Source organism: Vipera berus, assembly GCF_964194415.1.
Source record: "Vipera berus genome assembly, chromosome: 2".
NCBI classification, from domain to species: Eukaryota; Metazoa; Chordata; class Lepidosauria; order Squamata; family Viperidae; genus Vipera; species Vipera berus.
This window is the reverse complement of record NC_138203.1, coordinates 147,965,252-147,991,298: the sequence shown is the minus strand read 5'-3', so window position 1 is coordinate 147,991,298 and position 26,047 is coordinate 147,965,252. Positions and strand designations below refer to the sequence as shown.

General features: G+C 40.2%; 1 protein-coding gene across 1 annotated transcript; it reads left to right on the top strand.

Annotated features, from left to right (window-relative positions):
* Positions 1-893: 893 nt before the first annotated feature.
* Positions 894-3,390, top strand: KIF2B (kinesin family member 2B). The gene has a single exon (XM_081321241.1). It carries the CDS (start codon positions 1,101-1,103, stop codon positions 3,303-3,305), a length of 2,205 nt encoding a protein of 734 aa, XP_081177367.1. The 5' UTR covers positions 894-1,100; the 3' UTR covers positions 3,306-3,390.
* The last annotated feature ends 22,657 nt before the right edge of the window (positions 3,391-26,047 follow it).

The window sequence follows — 26,047 nt, the reverse complement described above, 5'->3', positions numbered from 1 at the left end:
TCCTTTCTTCTAGAACTTCATGCCAATATACATAAAATATGCCAATATACAGTAAACACCCATCATCTCCATTTAATCCAAACCATTCTGTGAAAATTGCCAAATAAGGTTTATTAGGAATCTGAACGTGGGTGAAGTTTTAGCCTACTATTACTGGGGAAACATAAGGTACCCATTTTCCTGTAAGTATATTTAGAAAGAACTGCCATACACTTACAAGAAAGTAAGAATCAATTCAGTGAGGATTCCTGCTAAGAAGTCTGCACTATAAAGCTTCAGTTCTGGTTCTATGCATGCTTAGATAAAAGATTCAGAATACTGGACCATTAATCCATTATCCAATCAGCAAACTGAGCATGGATTGTGTCATCACTGCACAACACAGTAATTAAAGTTCCAAATGCCACTGTTTGAATACTATGGACAGAAGACTGACCAGTGAGCTGACATCCTTCAAGGATCTGTTGAGGGCATGGAGTGCAAAAGCTTTATTTTTATTTTCATTATTTATTTCTCAAATTTCAATATCACCCATCACACTTGTGTGCTTCTTTCCCAACCCATGGCCCTCCAGAATTCCCAGCCACCTAAATCAATAGCTGTGAATGTTAGGAGGTACAGCCCAACTAATCTGGAAGGCTATGGAAGACTAGAACTGATTTATTCGGAAATAATTTCTATCTTCATTAGCCTCATTTCAGCCTCATTCAAACCCACATATCCTCCTCCCTTTTACACCGGGAATTCAACAATCTACTTGGGAAACCGTATTTCTACTTGGCCGGAACTAGCCGGATGCATAAGAACGGGAGCTTTGAGCAGTTACCGATGAACCCCGAGAGACAGGAGTACTTCTTGACACGTGATAACTTCATCTTATGAGAAGGTACCGGTAGAGAGGCGACGGATCCAGCTGCTAGGTCAAGTCTTACCGACGGTTCTTCCTTGGCACAAACGATCCCGCGAAATCCTGCCAAAGCCACGGGGCGAGCGTAAAGCCCGAGGCCTGGGTCGTAACCACTTCGGGGAGCCCTTATGACGCAGGTCGTCGTGCGAATGACCGTTAAACAAGACGGAGGGCCAAGGGCAGTGGCTGGGCCATGCGCAAGGGTGCCTTTTACCACCAGGCGCTGAACGAGCGTGACTGTCCAGCTAGGATACCAGCTTGCCTAGCCGCGCCTTTCTCTCGCTTCCCACTGCTGCCCGGGATCGGCAGGAGCTACCCGTGTGACCCCGAGGCCGAGCCGTCGAGCGCCATGGCGAGGCCGTTCGGGGCCATCCGGGTGGGAACCTATCTGGACATCAAGAGGAGCGACGGGCGGATCCACCCGGCGCTGGTGACGGCGCTGCACGACGCCGCCAACAGCTTGACGGTGGAATGGATCGAAAGGGGCACCAACAAGGGCAAAAAAGTGGAGCTCGGCCAGGCTTTCAGCCTCAACCCTCACTTGGCCCCGGCCGAGTTCAGACCGGGAACGCTCGCGGCGCAAACCCCGTCGGAGCAGGGCGACCACCCGACGCCGCCTCTCAACTACGTGGCGACCCCCAGAAGCAGAGAGAAGCCCGGCGGGGACGGCGTGGAATGCGAGCTCCGAAGACCTCCTTCGACGGCCGCCCGCAAATCGCCCTGCGTGCTGGAGGTGGAGCGGCTGCGCGTCGAGCGCGAGAAACGCCACTCGGCGCTGCTGGAGAGGCTAGCCCGGCGCGAGGCGCGCGACGCCCACCCGCACGCGGACGTGATCGCCATGATTCAGCGGTGCCGCGAGGCCCTGTCGCGCGGGGGCGGCGGCGGCGGCGGCGGCGCCCTGCTGGCCCAGAGCTGCCTGCCGCAGAGCGGCCGCAACGACGGGGCCGCTTCCCGCAAGATCTGCGTCTGCGTCCGCAAGCGGCCGCTCAACCAGCGGGAGGCGGAGATCAAGGAGGTGGACGTGGTGACCATCCCGTGCTCGGGTGTGGTGATGGTGCACGAGGCCAGGCAAAAGCTGGACCTCACCCGCTACTTGGAGCACCAGACCTTCCGCTTCGACCACGCTTTTGACGACGGCGCCACCAACGAAAGCGTCTACCAACACACGGCCCAGCCGCTGGTGGAGACCATCTTCCGCGGCGGCATGGCCACGTGCTTTGCCTACGGCCAGACGGGCAGCGGCAAGACCCACACGATGGGAGGGGACTTGTCTGGTAAGAAGCAGGACTCCACCAAAGGCATCTACGCCATGGCCGCCCGCGACGTCTTCTTTCTGCTCCAGGAGCCCACTTACAAGATGCTGGAGCTCCAGGTCTTCGGCGCCTTTTTTGAGATCTACTGGGGAAAAGTCTACGATTTGCTGAACTGGAAGAACCGGCTCCGGGTCCTGGAGGATAGCAATCAGCAAGTGCAGGTGGTGGGGCTGCTGGAGCAGGAGGTAATCTGTGTTGAGGACGTCTTGAAGCTCATTGAGATTGGGAACCGATGCAGGACCTCCGGCCAGACCTCGGCCAACTCCCATTCCTCCCGGAGTCATGCGGTTTTCCAAATTATCCTCAAACGCAAAGGGAGACTGTATGGCAAATTTTCCTTGATTGACCTGGCTGGCAATGAGCGGGGAGCAGATACCTCCAGGGCCGACAGACTAACAAGGTTGGAGGGAGCTGAGATTAATAAGAGCCTCTTGGCGCTGAAAGAATGCATCCGAGCCTTGGGGCGTAATAAAGGTCACACACCTTTCCGAGCTAGCAAGCTGACCCAAGTGCTAAGAGACTCATTCATTGGAGAAAACTCTTGCACCTGCATGATTGCCACCATCTCCCCAGGCATGAAGTCATGTGAGCACACACTCAATACCCTCAGATATGCCAATCGGGTAAAAGGTCTGGTGGTTGATCCCAGTGCCTTCAAACAGTGCCATCGTATCCTGTCCAAATCTCTCTATCAGCTGGAGGATTCAATCCAGCCTTGGAGCAGTCATAGCTTGCCTGAGACTGATCAGTTCAAAATCGTCTGTGTGCAGAAAGAAAATCGAGTCCCATTGCCAGCTCTTAGCATCATCACCAGAGGGAAAGGGCAGAAGAAGAGGAAAGAGATTGAGAAAGCTCAGACAGAAGATCATCAGGAATCACTGAGATGGCTGAAAGCTTTTCTGAAGATGGCTGAAGATGTTGAATATGACATGGAGTTTTACGCCACCCAGTTTGAAACCATGCTGACAGAAAAGATTGCTCTCCTTTCCGAGATTCAAGATAAAGTGAAATCTTTTCGGGCTAACCTCTGTAAGGAAGACATAGAGAACAATGACATCATTGTGAAGAGATCCCGCATTCTGTGAGCTCTGATAAGAGTCTCTTTCTACTCTCCTAATGTTAAGTAGCGCTGGTCTTTCCGCACTATACATTGCATCTAACCATCTGGCATTGTAATGGCTGGTTTTTTAAAAAGAATAAAATAAAATTCTATATCTCTGGGGATTTCCTGCTTAAGGAAAGAAGAATTGCCTGTTTTCCTCAATTCTGAAATAATGTAGAAAGCCTTCCAAGACCAACCTAAGTTATTTATTTTAACTTTATAAAAACAACATTCTTTAAGATTGAAAGCGCAATCCTTGGGCGTTGGCAGTTTGAATTGGCTGCACTTTTTAGAAAATGAATTAAAGAGCACTTGGGGAATAATACTTTAAAGTAATGAAGGCTGCTGTACGGATATAGTATGAGGCTGAATTTAATGTCAATTGTTGCCATGCTACCTGCCAAACCCAGGGAACTTGTAAAAGAACATTAAAAAAAACTGTAGATGGGAAAATAGTGTCTTTTTGGTCTGGTTATTCAAAAGGGATGGACTTAAGATCATTCAAAATATAGGAAAGACTTGGTAGCTGAAACAGTTGCATAGCCATATAATCTCTGAATTATATAAGAGGAACCAGTTTTATCATTTAAGATTCAGCAAACAACACAGGAGGTTGTCGTGCAGTGGACAGAGAACATTTTTCCGTCAAAAATTTGTCACTTGGGTACCTGATGTATAAAACATAAGGAAAGCTATGGAAGATGAGGCCAAAGATCTGCTCCCACAGTGGCCCAAGAGAAGTTTTGGGGAAGTTCTAATTAGAACTTGTCCACAACTGCAGTCTTTTCTTTAATTTCTGGAATCATCTTAATTGAAGGACAGCTCCACATATCATTTTAAGTGCTTCCTTTTATCAAAGCTGCCCACTCAACAGTTTTGGATAAAATGGATTGTAAGAGTGAAAGAGTATAAGGTAAATAACTATCCCAGAGCTTGGCAGCACTGTTTCCTCCAAATATCTTGAGACGGTGACACCAATATTATTTCCATTATTATGGAAGTTTAGCTTAAATCAATAAATTAAAGACAAAATCCATTGTGGTAAAAGTAACATAATGGCCAGATGTTACTGATCTACTCCCTAGCAGCAAATGTCACTTGGCTATGCTGGCTGGAGTTGTGAGGTATATTGAGCATCTGGAAGGCCTCAGTGATATTGAAAGACAGGGTCCCTGTTCTTCAGATGGATTTACCAAAGACCCTGTCCTGGATCTTGGAGCACTAAGCAGGATTCAGCTGAAGAAATAGGAAACAGCTTCCTTCCTATATTGTAGGTTCCTCTATGGCTTTCCAAGAATTTAGCTCCTGACATTTTTAGACTCGGGCAAATAGGATATTTTCTCAGTCTTCTGTGAAGAATAGATTACCGTATACCGGTAATTGCATCAGCTGTAATGAGTATGCTGGAAACTGCCTAGAGTTGTTAGGAGTTGAGTGACTGATCGATTTAATAATTATTAAATGTGTTAATTTTAAAATTACAACAATATTTATAATAAATTTATATTTATTTTAAGTTATTTATATTAAATTGCCTTGTTATTACTATTATTAAATACTTCCAGAGAGGATTGGTAGATTATGAGGAAATTAAAATGCTTAAAATGTATTTATGCCTTCTTAATGCAGATCATTTGGCTTGATTTTGAAAATACCTGAGATAATGAGTAAAGGGAGAATCATTCAAATATGCACATGGAATACATTAACATCATGAATCATTCTGTCCCTCTTATTATCATTTGACTTTTGACACCTATGTATATTCTTTGGGGTATGTCTTTTTAAAGTGATACACACAGTCAAATGTAGTCACTACCCAGATATTAACTGTATTGCTTTCCAGCCTCAAAAGAATAGTCTTGTTCCCTATTTCCCCAGTAAATTTGACAAACTGCATCATTCATACATGCTGATGGTAACTGCCAGATTTTTTTTTCTTATCTCATCCTAAAGATGTTGAAGACATAAGATGAAGCTGTCTATAAGAAGAACCACCTTGGCTGAATATTGGCTCTTCCTTGCCATATCTGCTACCTTTCGAACTTGAATTGATAGGATTCCATAATTAGCTCAATGGGAACTATTCTACAGTTTCCATTCACTGGCAAGACAATCAGACATGTCTTATTCTTGGTCATTGAATATATTATTTCCACCTCTTATTGTAGCTAGGAGATTGGTTAATTATGGACAGACAGCTTGCCCATTCAGGAGAGATGGGTGGAGGGAAAGCTACCCCTGCTTTCTTTTCTATTATGTTACAGTGGGAAAGGGCTGTTCAAATGCTTTCTGTTAAATAGAAATCTCTATATTAAGAACTTACTTCAGGGGAAACATCATAGAGGAGGTTAAAGTAGGCCTTTTTTCCTCTGACGTTCGGTTTTTACCAGTGGGAGTTTTAATGTAGAGAATAACTGTGGAGATACCGTAGTTTCCGGCGTATAAGATGACTTTTTAACCCATGAAAATCTTCTCAAAAGTCAGGGGTCGCCTTATACGCCGGGTGCTGAAACTTTAGGGACAGGGCTGGCTGGAAAACCTGGAGCGGATCTTCCATTTAGTCTGTGCAGAGAAAGCGGGACCAATTGGAGTAGAAGCTGCAGTCTGATTTTTTACAGGCTGGGGTCTGGGCGTCTTTCCTTCTAAAGTTGAAGAGCAGCTGTAGGCAGGTGGAGAATGCAAAAGCAACTTGAAAGGCAGGTGGGGAATGCTGTAGCCAGAGCAGCTGCTTAGCTCTAAGGACACATTTGACTCAGGAACTGGGCGGGCTGGCTGGAAGACCTGGAGCGGATCTCCCATTTGCTCTTTTTTTTTAATCCCATTTATATCCCGCCCTTCTCCAAAGACTCAGGGCGGCTTACAATTTAAAGCACAAATCAATGTGCTTAGCAATAGCCTTCATTCTATGTATATGCCTGCTTATTAGAGCTTTCACCACCACCCCAAGCAGCTTTATTACAAAGTCAGCTTATTGCTCCCAACAATCTGAGTCCTCGTTTTACCTACCTCAGAAGGATGGAAGGCTGACTCAACCTTGAGCCTGGTGGGATGAGAACCTGCACTAATTGCAGGCAGCTGGTGTTACTTAAGGCTCTGCGCAGGGAAAGCTTTAGAGTGAATTAGGGAAAAGTGAAAAAGTGAATTAGGAAAATAGGAAACAGTTGCTGGAATTGGGTATGTGAAGTTTAACGAAGAGAAGGGTGAGGGGTGACATGATAGCAGTGATCCAATATCTCAGGCACTGCCACAAAGGAAGAGAGAGCCAAGCTATTCTCCAAAGCACCTGAAAGCAGGACAAGAAGCAATGGATGGAAACTAGTCAAGGAGAGAAGCAACCTAGAACTAAGGAGAAACTTCCTGACAGAACAATTAACCAGTGGAACAACCTGCCTCCAGAAGTGCTGAATGCTCCAACACTGGAAGTTTTTAAGAAGAGACTGGACAGCCATTTGTCTGAAATGGTATAGGGTTTCCTGCCTTAGCAGGGGGTTGGACTAGATGACCTCCAAGGTCCCTTCCAACTTTATTATTATTATTATTATTATTATTATTATTATTATTATTATTATTATTATTATTATTATTATTTTTAATCCACTTGCACTGTTTTATGTTTACATGTTTGATCAGCCTTATGTTTATAAGTGACAGTTTTCCTACTAAGTACCTGCATGTCATAAGCATTTGAATTAAAATTACCATATTAAAATCAAATCTGATGTTTTTTAATTTTTATTTGGTGTGCGTTGGAAGAGGGGTAGTCTTATATGGCGAGTATAGCCCAAACCCTATAATTTAACAGGAAATGTAGGGGGTCGTCTTATACGCCCAGTCGTCTTATACGCCAGAAAATACGGTACTTAGCAACGTTTTTGAAGTGTAATAAGTGGAATTTGCACTTTGTGCTAAGCCATACTTGCTTAGTTTTTGTTTAGCATGTTGTGTGAACTCACAAGGTAGATGGCTTAGTGTGGTGTGTATACAATACTTAGCTATGTCTCCTAAATTTTATGCTTTCTCCCCATGGTGAGATCCAGATTCCAAACAAACAATTCTGCAATTGTTGGGGGGTTTTCCCCCCCAACAAAGAAAAGGTATGAGAAAATAAAAGCAAATTGCATCTTATCTCAATTTGTAATAAAAGTTGAATCTGCTTGTTATTGTCTGTATGGGAGGTGAAACAAAACATAATTAACTTTACAGTTTTGTTCCAAGCTTAAATTAATTTTCACCAAAGAAAGAATATGCTGTAAATCCATGTGGTCACTCAGCCAACACAATCCAGACATTTACCATCACAAACTAACCCAATTCAACAGAGCAGTATCTCAGACTGTGTTTAACAAAGAATGCTATTTCCCATTATATTCTATGTTATTGCCATTCTATTTTATAACTTTGCACTTAGCAAAATATTCTTGAGTGCATCTAAAAATTAGATGTAGTAGGTAAATGTAGCCTTCCACTGGTAGAACAGTTGTTATTTCATAACAAACTGAAGGATTCGCTACTTCCATTTTGTCTCACCTATAATGTTAGGCCTACTATGTATATAGAAACATGATCCTCCAAAGACTTCTTGTTTACAGGTTTTTAAGTGCTGCTTCAGTTTGTAGCACATACATATACACACACACACAAGCACAACATTTCCTATGGGGTAGGCTATAAGCTTGTGATTTCAAGTGGAAAAAAGGGAATTGGAAAAAAAGTCATAAAGGAGATTCTTAAAGAATTTCATTTGCAAGAGAAAACAGTGAAACAGTACGTTTTTCTATCTCTGGATATAGATTTTTTTTTAACAAAATAGTTCTACTAAACTGGCACTATCAGATGTGAGGCTTGGAACAAATTTACAGCATGAAGAGTACTTTAAGGAAAACTTTTAACATAATGCCAGGTTTGCCATTATACATCTGACTTCTCCACCTCCAGACACTGAACTATAGCCTCCATTAAGCATCCCAGGGAGTGTAGCAGCTGTGGATATTGTAGTCTCAACATATCAGGAGAGGATCTGATTGGATAAGCTTGTAATATCATGGGGAAGGGAATTATGTTTTGATTTTTTCATGCAGATTTAGACCAGTCTTATACACAGTATAGAATAAATGACTAGGAATAGGTTGCATTGAACTCAGCAGGATTTATTTTAGAGTAGGACAAGTGTAAGATTGCTCAGCAATTGAATTAAAACCTGTGTGATTAATTGTTTTGGGTTTCCTTATATAGAACAGAACTAATGTTTTTATCACCAAGTTGTAGTTGCAAGGTTGAATGGTAAGACTTGCTGGAAGTGGGGCATTGAGTTCACAGCACAGGTGAGAATGACAAGCGGTTTCTCAGTTCACTGCCAAATCCTGTTTTATTCGCTTCCGGCTCTGATACTTAGAGCTGGATGCATGTCCCCGATTCAGTGGGGATTTACTCCCAAGCTGATTACATTTTACAGAATTTATAGCGCATCATCTGGGATAGTACTCCTGTACTTTTGAACCCAAGGATATCCATCCAATAACATTTAAAACAAATATACTTCTTTTTTAATAACCCAGTTTAGCAGATTTTAACTTAGAAATAAACCACACTGAACTTTGAGACATGCTCTTACCTCAGAGAGCATAGGTTACAATCATATTAAAAAGTGAGCCATGCTGCTGTTTGTTTTATCACCACCATTTACTCTGTCATCACCTCCAAAATTTCTCCCAATAGGATAGCCAGGCTAACTTAATTAATATAAATAATACATGTTTGGCAATTTTCCTAATAACAGCCTGTTCAAACCAATTTTTTTTACAGCCAACTTGATGATTCGAAACACTGCCTAACTGGCAGTCTGCAAAAATAATAGGTCTAATTTCTTTTTTCACAGTAAGATTTATAAGTTCACAGTAGAGTGATGCATGAAAAGCAGTGTGCTGTCAGGCACTTTGTGCAATGACACATTTAAAAAAACTAAAATATGTTCCTAAGGGCCATTACAGAGGAAGGTTATGGAAATGGCAGGATGCTTTTATTTCCTTTTATTTGTGTGGTTATTTATTACTTGCTTTTATTTTATTTCAAATTAATTATTTCCTTTTATTTCCTCTTATACAAATGCATTTTTACTGTAGCTTTTGTATCTTAAGAAGATTAGATACAAAGGATAGACGTCATGGTAGACAATGCATGAATCTTTTCAGAAGGTGAGCTATGAACTATCTCTTGCTTGAAAGTTGCTAAGTGGGGAGACAAAGGGACCCAAGTTGTTTATCAGAAATATTTTACAGTATTACAAAGCAGTTTGGCTTTTTAACACATCCCAATGAGAATGGAGTTGTGACAAAATGTACAGGTAGTCCTCGAGTTTCAAAAGGTTTAGTGAGTGTTCGAAGTTACAATGGCACTGAAAACAAAGAACATGACTATTTTTCATGTTTATGACCATTGCAGTATCCCCATGGACATGTGATCAAAATTCAGACGTTTGGCGATTGGCATACATTTATGAGGTTTGCAGTTTCCTGGGGTCATGTGATCACCTTTTGAGACCTTTTGAGCAGAGGGGTTGGACTAGATGACCTCCAAGGTCCCTTCCAACTTTATTGTTATTATTATTATAGATTCCCCTTTCTTCTTAGCACTTGAACAAAATAATGATGAGACTAACACATCAAAAAGGAGGAGAGAAAAGAGTCTTTGAGATCAGTGAGAAGTTGAGCGTATTACATTGGGGATGAAAGTCTGACTTGAACTCTCCAAGAGATAATACTTTGTATTTGAAATAAAACTACTGAGCTGTTGAGGTTTCCAAGCTGTGAGGAAAAAAAAAGTTGCTAATGGCCATACTTGAAGTACTGTCTGCTTTTTGTTTGTTTGTTTTTGGCAATTTAATCTGATTACATTGCCAAACAGATCTTTCCTCTGCAATTAATTTTGTTCTTCTTGTGTCTGTCCAAAGCAATTGCCCAATGAAAAGCAGTGCTGTCTCCCAATCCTATTGATTGTTTCTTTGGCAGGAGGAATTGAACTAATGTGATAACTGATTCACAAAAGGTATTGATGTCGTGACCTTGCACTTGACCTGTTTTCCTTTGTTTGCTTTCCACAATGAACCATGAGACTGGGACATAATTCAAAAAGGGCTCTAACTTCAGAGTAACAAAATTAAGCTGGAATAAATTAATTTTAAAGTTAAAATGTCAAATCTTAAGTGGAAAAAAAATTCTGATTATTATTTATTATTTATTTATTTATTTATTTATTTATTTATTTATTTATTTATTTATTTATTTATTCATTCATTCATTCATTCATTCATTCATTCATTCATTCATTCGGTTTATATACCGCCCTATTCCCAAAAAACTCAGGGCAGTTTACAGGGCAGAATTTAAAAACAATACAATATAAAATTAAAATAAAAGTAAATTAAGTATAGCCCCAAAAAGTCAAAATCACAATTTAAATTCATTAAAACCCCTCAGTCCAGGCCAGATAGCTCAAAGAGCCACGTTTTTAGGTCCCGGCGAAATGAACCAAGTCAGGGGCAGTCCGAAGTTCCGTTGGCAGTTGATTCCATAGGGCAGGCGCGCCCACAGAGAACGCCCTCCCCCTGGGGATCACCCGCCGGCAATCCTTGACAGGCGGTACCCTGAGGAGGCCCTCCCTGTGGGAGCGCACAGGACGATGGGAAATTGACATTGGCAGCAGGTGCTCCCTCAGATAATCCAGGCCCATGCCATTTAGGGCTTTATAGGTCATCACAGCACCTTGAATCTCACCCGGAGGGCAACTGGAAGCCAATGCAGCTCGCGGAGAAGAGGTGTTACATGGGAGTATCGGGAGACTCCCATCACAACTCGCGTGGCTGCATTCTGCACTAGCTGAAGCCTCCGAGTGGTCCTCAAGGGCAGCCCCATGTAGAGAGCATTACAGTAGTCTAGCCGGGAGGTCATGAGCACATGGGTGACTGTGCGTAGGGCATCTTGGTCCAGATAGGGCTGCAACTGGCGCACCAGGCAAACCTGGGCAAAAGCCCTCCTGGCCACGGCTCCTATATGATCTTCCAAACTGAGCCGTGAATCCAGGAGAACGCCCAAGTTGCGGGCCCTATCAACGGGGGGTAACACCTCACCCCCCATAGTTAACGATGGAAAAGGTTAGTTAGTCCGAGATGCCGGTATGCACACCCACTCAGTCTTGGCAGGATTGAGACAAAGCCTGTTTCTCCCCATCCAAACCCGGACCGCCTCCAGGCAACAGGACATCACATTGAGGGCATCACTGGGTTGGTTCGGGGTGGAAAGAAAAAGCTGGGTATCATCAGCGTACTGTTGATACCCCACCCTGAAACCACGAATGAGCTCACCCAGTGGATTCATATAGATGTTGAACAAGAGGGGAGAGAGGACCGACCCCTGAGGAACTCCACAAACAAGAGACCTCGGGGCGGACCTCTGCCCTCCCGTCAACACTGACTGTGAGTGGCCCAGGAGGTAGGAGGAGAACCACTGTAAAACAGTGCCCCCCACTCCCAACCCCCTGAGACGCCGCAGTAGGATACCATGGTCGATGGTATCAAAAGCCGCTGAGAGGTCTAACAGGACTAGGACAGAGGAACAACCCCTGTCCCGAGCCCGCCAGAGATAATTCACCAGCGCGACCAATGCCGTCTCCGTGCTGTACCCGGGCCTGAAGCCCGATTGGTACGGGTCCAGATAATCAGTTTCCTCCAGGAACAGAGGGAGCTGATGCACCACCACGCTCTCAACAACCTTCTCAAGAAAGCGAAGGTTGGAGACCGGATGATAGTTGTTCAAAATAGCCGGGTCCAGGACAGGCTTCTTGAGGAGGGGCCTCACCACCGCCTCCTTCAAGGCGGCAGGGAAGGTGCCCTCCCTCAAAGAAGCAGTTATTACTGCCTGGAACCAGCCTCGTGTCTCCTCCCGGGCTGCATATACCACTTCAAGTTTTAAGAGACCCAAACCCCGTAAAAGTTATTGTCTGCTATTTGTTTCAAAACACAAATCTTGCTTATCATGGGGTCTACACTTGGCTTTATTGCTATAGTAGAGCTTATTTGGCTTGGACTTTAGTTATTCAGTGAATCTAAGCATTTATTTAATAAACAATGGCTAAGGAAAGTCTAGTGTTTATTGCACCATGTGAACCCAGTTCCTGCGGTACTTCCAAGCCTCCTATTTTCTTGTGCAATTTTTTTCTTACAAAAAAATTGGAATAGTAGAAACCAGCAGTAAGAAACTGATTCGAATCAGACAATATGTCTTCTCCAATCTAAATTTTGTCAATCCATCAGAGCAATACCCTTTTCAAAGTTGTTTTTACATTGCTGTCCGTGTTTACTTCCAAATGGAGAAAACCATGTCAAGTTCAGTTAAATGACTGGATCCTTCTTATGCCACCATATTATCACTGAATTGGATAACAGATAAGCCAGCCAACTCCTTCAGAATTGCAAAGTATTTCCCATATCTAATGTCACCATCACAATGTAGACTGAAACAGGCATTTTTAGTCTTTCAGAGAGTGCCCAGAAAAGATTTCAAACTAGTCAAGGCAGTAGGTCCCACCCCTGGCCATTCTAGCCTAGAGAGAGGGGTAAATCTACCTAAGTGTCTTCTGGCTAAACAGAGCAGAAACACATGAGATCTACATAAATCCATCATTAGATTACTTTCTGAGACAGAAGGAAGCTAGGATAGCATCTACTGAGATTTGTCTGAAATGGTATAGGGTCTCCTATACCGTTTAAAAGCCTAATATAGCTGGCCTGTGAAAGCTGGAAGTTAAGCCTTTTTCTCAATACCAAGATTCCGACAAAAGTCACTTTTCTGAGGTACTTGCCACTGAAGTTCAAATATTTCAACGTGGCAAGTTTTGGTAGGCTCTTTGAAGACAGAAAAATTTCTCATTTCTCATAGGATATCAAATCTATGGCTGCTTTTTACATAACAGAAAGGTGCTAGTCCAATTACGTTTATGAAAATGATAATCCAAGCTTGGTGCTCATTTCCTGTACATATTTTCAAAAAAGAGTTTGATTGTAATTGGGCACAGGAGTATTTTTGTTCTAGTTTAACCAAAGTAATACCTTGTCAACAACCCCAGGAGGAAAGAATATGTAGGCTGAAAGTCCTTGGCTGATACTCCTGGGCATTATAGATCAGCAGCATCTGAAGTGTTAGAGGTCCTCTATGCTGGCCCCAAGTTCAACAGTTTATAATCATTTTAAAAATTCTGTCTGAGTAATTATCTTTCTTTGAAAAGCATTCATTATTTATTTTCTCTGCATTCCAGGAATTTAAACGTAAGTGCCAATTTGCTTATTTATAATCCTAGAACACACTGCTTATTTAATTTAGCAAACAAAAGAAAGAAGAGGAAAGAGAAACTAACCCAACTTCTGCTTGCCATATGTATGGATTAAAAATCACGAATGAGGTTAATATATAACTAATGAGCTGCATTGTTCAGCTGTGACAGCTCCCCAGAATGATGGATGAGCAGGAGGCCAGGATCTGAAGAGCAGTCTAAGGTCAAACCACAATTGAGATTGTTGCTGTTTCCTGGCAGAGCTTTCATTCCTGAATCTTTCAATACACCAATTCAATACACCAAACCTCTCTGTAGTTTAAATGAATATTCAATATTAAAAATACAAACAATCAACACTCTAAGAAACCAATGTTCATGTTATAGTCTCCTAATTTAATCTATCATATATCAAATAGGGACGCGGTGGCTCAGTGGGTTAAGATGCTGAGCTTGTCGATCAGAAGATCGGCAGTTTGACGGGTCGAATACCGAGTGCCGCGTAGCAGAGTGAGCGCCTGTTACTCGTCCCAGCTTCTGCCAACCTAGCAGTTCAAAAGCACGTAAAAATGCAAGTAGAAAAATAGGGACCACTATGGTGGGAAGGTAACAGCGTTCCGTGCGCCTTTGGCGTCTAGTCATGCCGGCCACATGACCACGGAGACGTCTTCGGACAAGCGCTGGCTCTTCGGCTTTGAAACGGAGATGAGCACTGGCCCCTAGAGTTGGAAACGACTAGCACGCATGTGCGGGGGAACCTTTACTTTTACCTTTACCTTTTATAATATCAAATATGAATAACCATATACTTTAAAAAAATGCCATCCTAACTACAATATTTCTGTAGTCAGATCAAATTTAATCTTTAAATCACAAAGTCAAAAAATGATTTTTCTTCTTCTTATTGTTGTTGTTACTGTATGCAGTTCAAACCAGTCCACTGCAAACTTAATGCCTTTCTGTTAAATGTTATGGGTTTTAATGTATCACATGGATCCAGTGCAGGTTGCGGAGTATTGTTGAAAAAACTATTTCCAATGTATTGTTGAAAGGTCACTGCTTCAGTCACCTGGCTAGCTTCCATGCCTCTGAGGACTGTAGCTCACACTCTCCTGGATTTTGGTCTAGCATTTTTAATCACTCTACCAAGCTGGCTCTCAGTGTTAATATATACCACGTTTCCCTGAAAATAAGACCAGAAGGTTTTACTGTTGGGGAGGGCTTACTTTTTGCCAGTACCAGCACCAGTAGGCCTGAGCATGTGCGGGTGGGGCAGGGCCTGTGCATGGGGTGGAGAAACAATGCAGCGACGAGAGCATGGTGGCAGACCAGGTACGGTACTGGTGTGGCCATGGTGGGTGGCGGCGGAAGGGGCACTGAGCCTGGCACTGTGAGAGTTGGCCCAGATCTTTCATGCAACTGTCAAAGCACACACACACACACCCGCTGCTGGCCTTTCGCCACCAGCTGCTGGTGGAACTGGCTACTGCCAGCCCCACCCTCTCTGTCCCATTGCCTGCTTGCCTGCAGCTGCAACAAACCAAACCCTCGGCGAGTGCCAGCCTCCGCCCACCCTGCCTGCTGGCCCTACTGGTGCTAGGACATTTCTTGGCTGCTTTGGGTGCCATGTGGCTGTCAAGTGGCTGCCTGTGCGGCTGGCCTCATGGGCCTCTTTGCCTTTTCAGTGCTGCAGGCACTGGGCTAAGGGCTGAACCTGGTGCTCTTTGGACCCTGGCGGGTGCTGCACCTCTCATACCGCCTGGGTGCTTTTGGCCTCTACCAGCTGCTCCCACCGGATCACCTGCCTGGTCAGTGGCTGCCACCACCACGAGGTAAGGAGGTGAAGCAGGGGGCAGGGGGTGGGTTTGCTTCATGTGGTCAGTAGCTCTTATGGGAGGGTGACCTTTTGACCACATAAAGCAGAAGAACACCAACACAGACATCCCCTAAACTCCACTGAAGATGTTACCTAGCCTGATAAAGAAATTTTCAGAAACCAACCCACAAGCTGGGAGAATGAATCTCTACCCTTATCCTACACCTGAGGTACAGATATCTGCCACTATTGCATGCACACACAGAGAGATAGAGAGATAGAGACAGAGATAGAGATTGATATAGATATAGATATTAATAGATATAATATAGATTATATATATCATATAGTATATATTATAAATATAATATAAAATTTAAAGGGATGCTATGAATAAACTACACAGAAGAACCTGACTGGCAGAGCCATCTCTAGCTTCAACCAAGGTGACATTTTATTGTGGAATATTTGAGGATATCAGCCAGGTTTGCCATTTTATTTTCTTTCTTTTCTCTTCTCGTTTGACTTGCTTGCTTTTGTTGCTTCTTAAATGTTTTGTTTAATATTGTCTTGGGCACTGTAAGCTACTCAAAGTTGTATGGAGTCAGGAATCATCAATTCAGTCAAGAAGGCTCTGCTCAAAAATGGATATTGATTTTTTTTCTTATGATCTGTACAGCTTAATTTATTTTACTGGAATTTATCTCTCTTGAACTTAAAATGCCTAATGCTCTTAAAATATTTCAATTTATTTTCATTTTAAGGATAATTAGGATAAAACCACTTTAATTCAAAAATAGCGACTACTCCAAATTAGCAGTAATTTATAAATGAATTAATTCAAGCCTGCAGTGTCTTAAATTTACAGTAAATGCTGTTTTCATGGTCTCTAAGCAGATAACCAACTATGCTTGGATGAACATGAATTCATTAAGAAAGTTACCTACTGCTAAAAATTAATGAACAAGATTACATCCTTTTTTTCCTATAAAAGTTTTTATTGATTTTTTTAAATATAATTCAAAAGTATTTATTCAACAAATGTGTTGTCTGAGTATATCATTCACTAATACAAATTGAATTCCTAATCCCTTATACTTTCCTTCAGCCATTGATAAAATAAGTCTCAAATTTGAAAATATTCTGTTTCTTTTTTTTTCTTTCAACCTCAGAGTAAGTCTGTACATTTCTGCACAATCTAGTATTTTTTAATTATTTCTTCCTCTGGTGGTATTTCTTCATTTTTCCAATATTGTGCAAATATGATTCTTGCCGCTGTTATCACATGTAAAATCAAGTATATATTTTGTTTGTTAAGCTTTTCTGGCATTATACCTAATAAAAAAATGTTCACATTTAAAATCTGCATGTTTTCCCAACATCTTTTCTAGCCAAATATGTATTTTTGTCCAATATCTCTTTGCTTTAACATGTCCACTATACATGATAATATGTACCTGAATTGTGTTTGCTTTTCCAACATCTATCTGACATATTTTTAAATATTTTTGCTAGTCTTGCTGGTGGCAAGTGCCATCTATAAAACATTTTATATAAGTTTTCTTTGTAAGAGGCTGACATTGTCTATTTATAATTTCTTTCCCATACATTTTGCCATTTCTCTAAATCTATATTGTATCCAAAATTCTTTGCCCATGTTATCATTGTTTCTTTTACTTGTTCATTTTCCATTTTCAAATTCAATAAAAAGTTATACATTTTCTTAGTTTCTCATCAGAGGTTAATAATATCTGATCAAACAAGGTCTGCTACTTATAAAATCCGTATAGTTTAACATCTTTGTCATATCTCAGTTGCATTTGTAAATATGCCCACCATGATAAATCAATACCTTGATTTTCCATCTCTTGTTTAGATTTTAAGTTCCCTTCAGAGTCTAGAATTTTCAAGTATATTTTACATTTTATTTTTTCCCATGTTAGTAATGATGCATTTCTAATACAGTGGTTTTGGAAATATCTATGAATTTTATTTTTCCCATACCATAAGAAAGTGTGCCAACCGAGTTGTAAGTCATGTCACTCCAAATACAAAACCCTTTTATTTCTAAGAGTTATCCATTTTTTTACCCATGTTTGTACTGATGCTTGATAATATAAAACCCACTGGCAAACCAAAACCTCCGTTTTCCTTAGCTTGTTGTAACATTTTCAATTTAATTCTAGCTTTTTTTCCTTGCCAAATAAATTTTAAAATTAGAGAATTTAAGTCTTAAAAAAATCTCCAGTTTTATAGGTATCATTTGAAATAGAGACAATATTTTTGGTAATATATTTATTTTCACCATAGCAATTCTTTCTAACATTGACAGTTGCAATTTTTCCCATTTTTCCAAGTCAAGTTTTATTTGATTCAGTAGTTTTATATAGTTATTTTCCTTTATCATTGAACATCTTGCTGTCAGGTATATTCCCCAAATATTTAACTTTTTTGACTATTTGTAATTCTATTTTTTCTGACATTTGTTTTTGTTTTTGTTGTTTATTTGTAAGATTTTTAACTATCACTTTAGTTTTTTCTCTGTTTATCTTCAGTCCTGCTATCTCTCCAAACTGTTCTATCTTTTCCAATAATTTAGGAATCACCTGTAAAGGTTCCTCTAGGATGAATACCAAGTCGTCTGCAAATGCTTGCAATTTATAAGTTTCACCTTTTATTTCTAGTCCTTTAATTGCTGGGTCTTGTCTAATATTTCTATTTAGGACTTCCAAAGTTAAAATAAATAACAATGGAGATAGTGAACAACCTTGTCTTGTGCCTTTTCTTATGTCGAAGTTCTCTGTATAATCTCCGTTTACAATCACTTTAGCTGTTTGTTTGTGATATATTGATGTAATCATATTTATAAAATTTTGTCCAAAGTCCATTATTTTTAGTTGTTGAGTCCCAAATTGCCAGGAAACATTATCAAATGCCTTTTGAGCATCTAGAAATACTAATGCCAATTGTTTCCCTGGATGAATTTCATAATATTCCAATATGTCCACTATAACTCTTAAATTATTTTTTATTTGTCTCTTTGGTAGAAATCCATTTTGATCTGGATGTATAAATTCAGTTAGAAATCTATTCAGTCTCTCCGCTATTATTGAAGTAAAGATTTTTATAGTCCACATTTACTAATGATATCAGTCTGTAATTTTTTATCTATGTCAGATCTGAGTCCTTTTTTGGTATCAAAGTAATATTTGCTTCTGTCCATGTGTTTGGGAGTTTAGCCTCCAATAAAAGTTCATTACACACATCTTTCAATGGTACACTTAATGTATTTTATAGACATTTGTACACCTTTGCTGGGAGCCCATCTGATCCCAGTGTTTTTTCATTTTTTTGTCTTCTTATAGTCTCTGTCAGTTCCATCATTGTTATTTTCTCATTTAACATATTTTTAAAGTTTTCTGAAATTTTTAGTAAATTATTATTTTTTCATATATTGAATTGTTTTCTCCCATGAAATTTCTTCTATATCATACAGTTTCTCATAATATTCTTTGATTATCTTTTTTATTACTTCATTTTTAATTGTAAACAGCCTTTTTCATCTACTAAGTTATTTATCAATTTTTTTCTCCCTCTGTTTTTAAGTGTGTAAGCTAGCCATCTTCCTGGTTTATTTGCACTTTCAAAAAAGTTATGTTTTGTTCTCTTAATTTGCTGTGCATAGATCCATATGCATTACAGTACTTCAGAATCAAGGGGTAGGGTGAGTGACTGCAGCCCAATGCTTGATTTGCAAAGTTTCACTCGGCCAAAAGAAGGACAAAAGAAAATTGAAATAAAAAGAGTTGCGAATAAATTATAGGAGGGCACTGTCAGTAATTTACTTTCTGTGAGTGTTCTTCCTTACTATGGCAGCCATTGTGGGAGTGTTTGTGACAAGCTGTCAGATTTCAAATTGGCTCACTAGAGCAAAAAGGTTGAAGACTTATTTCTGAGCTACAGTACAGTAATAGTACTGTAAAAGCAGAAGTACTTAATGTCCTGCGGCTGTTTTAAGAAGAGTACTTAGGCAACCCTGTGCCAGTTTTAAAAGTTGATTTATAATCCCAACAGGGCTCTCTCCTTCTGACTGCATCCTGCCTACCTGTCCAACACTATACTCCAGCAATTTCACTAGCAAAATTATAATGCCGGTTTCCCAGAAATAAGAAACCCTGCACCACACTCTGCATTAGAATAGCTTTCTGTTAAACGTTTGGACACAATTTGAAGAACACTTAATCTAAAGTAGAGTCACCACGTAATTATTTCAATCAGGCCTGGGGAAGCTGCCCCCCCTTCCTCCAATGTTCTTCAACAGTGACTCTCAACAACCTTCAGTCAGGCTGACCACGCCTGCTTGGAGGTATCTTTCAACACCCTCTGGAGAGTTCAGAGTTCCTCCATCACCATCCTGATCTAAACCTTGATTTCAGAAATAGAACCCAGATTTGCCTTTTCCCAAGTCACTGTGAGCTTATGTATTCTGATAAAAGATCAGAAAAGGTGTTACTAATATTTCTGGGTTTTTTTTTTCCACCAGAGAAAAAAACATAGACCTCCTTCTACAGAGCCATCCTGTGAACCTCATCTGGGCTGATTGGCCTGAGACTGATGTTTCTACTTGAAAAGGAAATGGAGCAAGTCATTGCAATCAGAGCAGGGGACCAGGCAGTGGTGGGATTCAAATATGTGAACAACCGGTTCTCTGTGTGGATGCCACTTCCGGAAGTCCGTTCTGGGCCTGAGCAACAAACAATTAGCTACCACTGGTTCTGCCGAACTGGTGCGAACTGGCTGAATCCCACCACTGGTACCAGGTCCCTGCTTTGCCTCTCCTGCTTCCCCATGGTGATTGTTTCCTGTGAGTCGTGTTTGTCTTCCAGCTGCTCTGTTCAAGGTTGAAGCGCTATTCAGGTTAAATAAACATCAAATGGCCTCTTTTAGAAGTCTCATGTTTTATTTATGGTTGTTGTTTCTGATGGGATGGAGTCTTTTCTTTTCTTTTTTTTCATTCCTTCCTGTAAGAACAACCCCCTACACACTCCCACCAAAATCACTGCTTTAGAAATAATAGAAGAACCGTAAGCAATACAGTGGTTACTTGACATGAGAATTTCTCAAAGCTGCAGGAAACTGCCATCCAAGCTAGCACAGTAATTTTCCTGGCTGGCCATCACTTAAGTCTCTGCCTTTTATGGACAGAAGGGCATTGCCTGGGGTGGAATGACTCATAATAATAATAACGTTGGGAGGGACCTTAGAGGTCATCTAGTCCAACCCCCTGCTCAAGGAGGAAACCCTATACCATTTCAGGCAAATAGCTGTCCAGTCTCTTCTTAAAAGCCTCCAGTGTTGGAGCATTCACCGCTTCTGGAGGCAGGTTGTTCCACTGGTTAATTGTTCTAACGGTCAGGAAGTTTCTCCTTAGTTCTAGGTTGCTTCTCTTCTTGATTAGTTCCCATCCATTGCTTCTTGTCCTACCTTCAAGTGCTTTGGAGAACAGCTTGACTCCCTCTTCTTTGTGGCAGCCCCTGAGGTATTGCAACACTGCTATCATGTCACCCTCATCCTCCTCATGATTATCAGGCTTACTTCAGCTTGACTATTCTCCACCTCTCTGAACGATTCCCCCTGTAATAGAATCAACTAGACAGAAAAGGTTGACTTGGGTACCATGCTGGATCAAAGGATGGTACAAAACAAACCTGCAAGGTCTGACCCAAGAATTACTGGAATAGGCTGGAAAAGTGTAGCAAAATTATATTGCAGACAATTCCAAAGCATAACCTTTCTTTCCACTTCTCATTTTGAACAACAGAGCGTCTTCAAAAAGGGGAGGAGGTGGTGTGCCAGCACAGAAAGAGCACTGACAAATGAACTGGGAAGTACAAAATCCTATCACAAAATTAAACAGGGAAACAAAAGCTTAAGGGCACTTCCTCGTGTCCACCTACAATTAGAGAAGGATCACAACTTGATGGTAGAGCATCCGCTTTTCATCAGAGAAAGTTCTGGATTCAATCCCTGCCATCCTCATAAAGAAGGACTGAAAAAGCTGTCCAACACTCTAGAAATAAGGACAATTCTATAGTAAATGGTTTAATTAGATATAAGATTCATCTGATCTATTGCCTTACTCTCTTTCTGGGCTTCTGGATCCCAGCTTAATATTATTTTTTAGATTCAGAGCAATGGCAAAAAAGAGGAATATGGGAAAAAGCCACCTCCTTTTTCTCACATTTTTTTCATTTCCTACCATTACTTCAGAAGGGAACAAAAGACAGTATTTAAAGATCATGGCAAAGAGAAAAAAAATGCAACAAAGAATTCATCTGAAGTAATTGAAAGATGTTATCTAATATATTCTCTTTTTTGGTCACATACAATGTTGCATCATTTCTGACTGAATTCCAGAAAAGGTTGGGAGAGTTTGTCCATCCCCATATATTAATTACCAGCCAGAAATCATTTTAATATACCAGACCAATGAAATAAAAGAACGATGTACAGAAACTTTCCTACAAGTCAAGATTTCAAGACATTTACTGCTACCAATCTACTTCTGGTAGGTTGCAGACAGCTGCCAGCAAGGAAAGAAATAGATGATTTAAAAAAGGAAATCAAATTCCACCAAGGATTGTGATGGCAAGGAAAAAACAAATTTCCACAAAATTAATTTTTTCAGGGGTTGGGATGGGGATAAATATCTATGTTTCAATTTGACAAGTTACTGTAAATAACTTATTCTACAAATAATACCGAGAATATATATAGGATTCAAGACCGCAATCTTGAAAGGTTTGGCAATAGTTGTATTCTTGGGAAAGATGGACCTATATGTTAGAAATTAATGTTAAAATGCATATTTGTGCTTGTGTAAGTATGGTGTGGTATGTATGCCTGTGTGTGTGTTTGTGTGCGTGCGTGTGTGTGTGTGTGTGTATGTGTGTGTGTGTGTGTGAGAGAGAGAGAGAGATGTAACCTGTAGTAGGTCTCCTAGAGTAATTTTATATCCATTTTTAGCGGATCCCATCTTTCCACATACAATTATTAGCACTGAAAGTTGATACATTAGTGTTGACCTTTTTGCTCACATTCGTTTGACCCTGAAGAGCTCTCAGCAGGAGTGATAGTCTTTAGAATTAATTTCCACTATTTGCAAAGAGACATTGTGGTAAAATTTAGCCAAGATATTGTTCTTGTTAAAATCAAGATGCTGCTTTGCTGCAGCAATCAATATGAAAGAGCTGCATGAAGTCATGGCTGGTCCATAGGAACCATTGCAAAACTCATAACATTTCTCCAGATGATCCATTATGGTGACCTGCAGAACTATTTTCATCATGGATTTCTGTGTTCCCAGCCTGGGTAATTTCAATCTGGACACTACTGTTAACAACCTGTCTGGTTGCTAACTTTTCAGGAGAGACCCTGTGAAAATTCCCCCCTTATCTTTCTGGCATACAGGAGAGGGCCTCCTGCATTACTTCAGGAATATGTGGTTTGCCCTACTTTCTTAGTATTTAACACAATTATCAAGATCAAACTCTTTCACGAAGACTTTACCTGTACAATGACTTTACCCTTACTGTTATAACTTATTTTTAATCCACATGTTTAATTCTTTGTATTCGGTTTATGCTTTCCAATTATGAGAGTTGCCTTGAGTGATTATCAGAACAGAAAGCATGGGATATAAATCAAATCTTTCTTTTTAAATGATGTGTCAATTATTACTTATTTCAGTGTAAGTAGTCTTGTCAGCATTATCGGTATTTATCATTTCCTGTAAACTTTAAAAAAACTAATATAGAATTTAGAGTTCATTCTTTACATAGGGCTGGCATATTCGACCAACTACAGCATTCTTAGAAAGGTACCATTATGAAATATATATTTGAATGTTTGAACATAATTAATATGCACTTCTGCACTTTATATTTAGTGTTATTCTAAATTGTAATCTGTGCAGCAGTCTTTATAGAGAGTCATGCCAGAGAATAAGCAAAAGAAGTTCATTCAGGCACACAACATGGCACTGTGAAAACATAATATACCATCTACCATCACAGTAATGAACAGCAACAAAAATTCCTTCTGAGAATCACATATAGAAAAACTTTCAAAACTTTTGAAGATTAACATTTGCTGAAGATTTGCAAAATCCAAGCAAATGCATGCCTGCTTAATTAAAGGAAAATAGGAGAAATCTCAACAGGCTACAAACCTTGAGTGAAGAGAGGATTTTCAGAATTTTTACCTGATTTTAGATCTAGATTTCAGCAGTTCATTATTTTCCAAACTTGTACAATAGAACTTTTTTCTTGATAAAAGCTTATGTGATACGGGGATTAGTGCAATTGATGCTGTATTCCAATCTCCAAAATGCAGACCTACACATACTACACACACATATACATTCACACAAATTGTCCAGAGTTATCTGAAAAGTATTCAAGTTGAAATTAATGAAAATCTTAGTCCAATAGAATCAGCAGGATTAGATTAATAAATTATAGACCACCAGGTTATATAGCTTCCAAGAACAGTTTGCCAAAGACTTGAAAGGCAATGATCACAGTCTTTCTGCTACCTCCTTTGCCTTTTAGAAAACCCATAACCTTGTAACCTGACAACTTCCTAACCCTTTGTGGAAAACAGTCGTGAATAATTCCACAGATCTGTCAGAGCAGATTTTACTCAGAATCATCCAGACACAGACACAAAGAATATCAAGTATTTCCTGCACTACAGGAAGGAGAATAGTCTGCAGGTGGTACCAATTATTCACACCTAGCATCTTCTAAAGTTAGACAACCTGTAATTTTTTTACAATCATCAGATAGTATAAATCAAAGTGATGCACGTTGGCAAAATAGTGTGTGTGACAGGATTCACATACTTTGATAAGTAGGACTGTGCTGTGTACCAAATTTGGTGCAAGTTGAGATTTACTCACTTGAGATAAAGTGAATGAGTATAGTCTGCCGGTCTTGATTCAAAACCCTTGCTTCAAGATCTCTGATCCTGATTTGTTGTTCTGAAGCTTCACTATCTTTTAAAGGACAGCACTCCAGCAGGTTTGTCAGACAAGAGAAAAATTAAAAAAGAATACTTTGATAGGGAAGGAGGAGATTAGATGCACTGACCGATCAGATCAGGTTTAACCTGGTGATCAGCTTATTATCAGACACTCAGTTGTAGCCATTAGATAGGTGGTGAAACCATAGGGAGAGCACTTTCAGAAATGCAATGCAGGGGATCACCTAGAGAGATTGTAGGCAGGTTGAAACAAATGGGATTCTGGGATTCTGAAGGAAAAGTCAACAAATGGTTGCTACATAAAATATTTTTTTAAAAAAACCTAAGTCACAAATGTATGGATGGATTGTGCCAGATTCAAGCTTGGAAGACATAAGAATTAATATTGTCAGATCAGATGGACTGGGGGAGCATCAGAAGGAATGTCAGCCCTTCCCCTTATTTAAAGATTTAGACTTTGCCGTCTCTTGAGGTTTGCTGAAAGCATTTTATATAGTCTTCTTTTAAAAAGTTCTGGCCAATTCACTGCCTAATAGAGAATGGAAGAATATCCTTGCTGCACCTTAGTGGCTGGGCCTCAACACTTTTCAGTTAGAGAATTGAATAACCTGAACAGATTTTTTTAAGGATACAAGGAGAAGCCACATGTAAATATAGAACTACAGTTTCAAGAATAGTGCTTGAGAACTAGGAATGAACCAGAACAAATTTCTTTCAGATTATCAAGGTTGAGAGGAACTATTTCTGGACAATTAGATCCAATTGTTAAGGCATCTTGAATGTCTTTGCACAGCCTTAATACTATGCCATAGAAAATTTATGTAATTTTGGCTTAGAGTTTTGTGGGTGTCCAGCCATAATTTAAGATGTTGCTTGGGGTTCCAGCAAGACATAATATATTCAACACTACTCTTCAATAAACTATGATTTTATACATAATGAATGCATTCTATCAATTTTTAAAAAATCATCTTTGTTTATCGAATTTTTATAGCTGCCCACTTCACAAGTGATTTGGCAACCATCAGTCTTTAAGAAGTGCATAGTTCATATGTATGAACTATGGAAAAAGACAATGACAACTAAAATCTCAACTAAAAGTCTCTAGGTCTTCTACTCAGCATGAGATATGATCAGGACAAAGCTCTAGTGAAACAGCTTATAGCAGACACAGAGCACCGATTCAACCTAGTTAGATCCCCAACTTTTATTGCCAGTGAACCCTACAGGTATACTGTGGCACACTTAACAAATCTTGAAGTACTAATCATTGAAAGCCCTTTACTTTGGCACAATATCATGCCCTCCCCTCAGCTATTTTTGAAGGCCGATACAGGAAGATTCTTTACCCAGAGAGACAATGTTCCTGTGATTCTGAACATGTAGAAACAACAGAACATATACTTCTCCAATGCCTATACTATAGAGGTATTTGTACTAACCTTATTTTATAAATACCCAGGATACACAAGACAATTTTACACCTCCTTCCTGGTCTCAGATACCAACCCTGCTATAACATATAATCTTGCTAAGTTCTA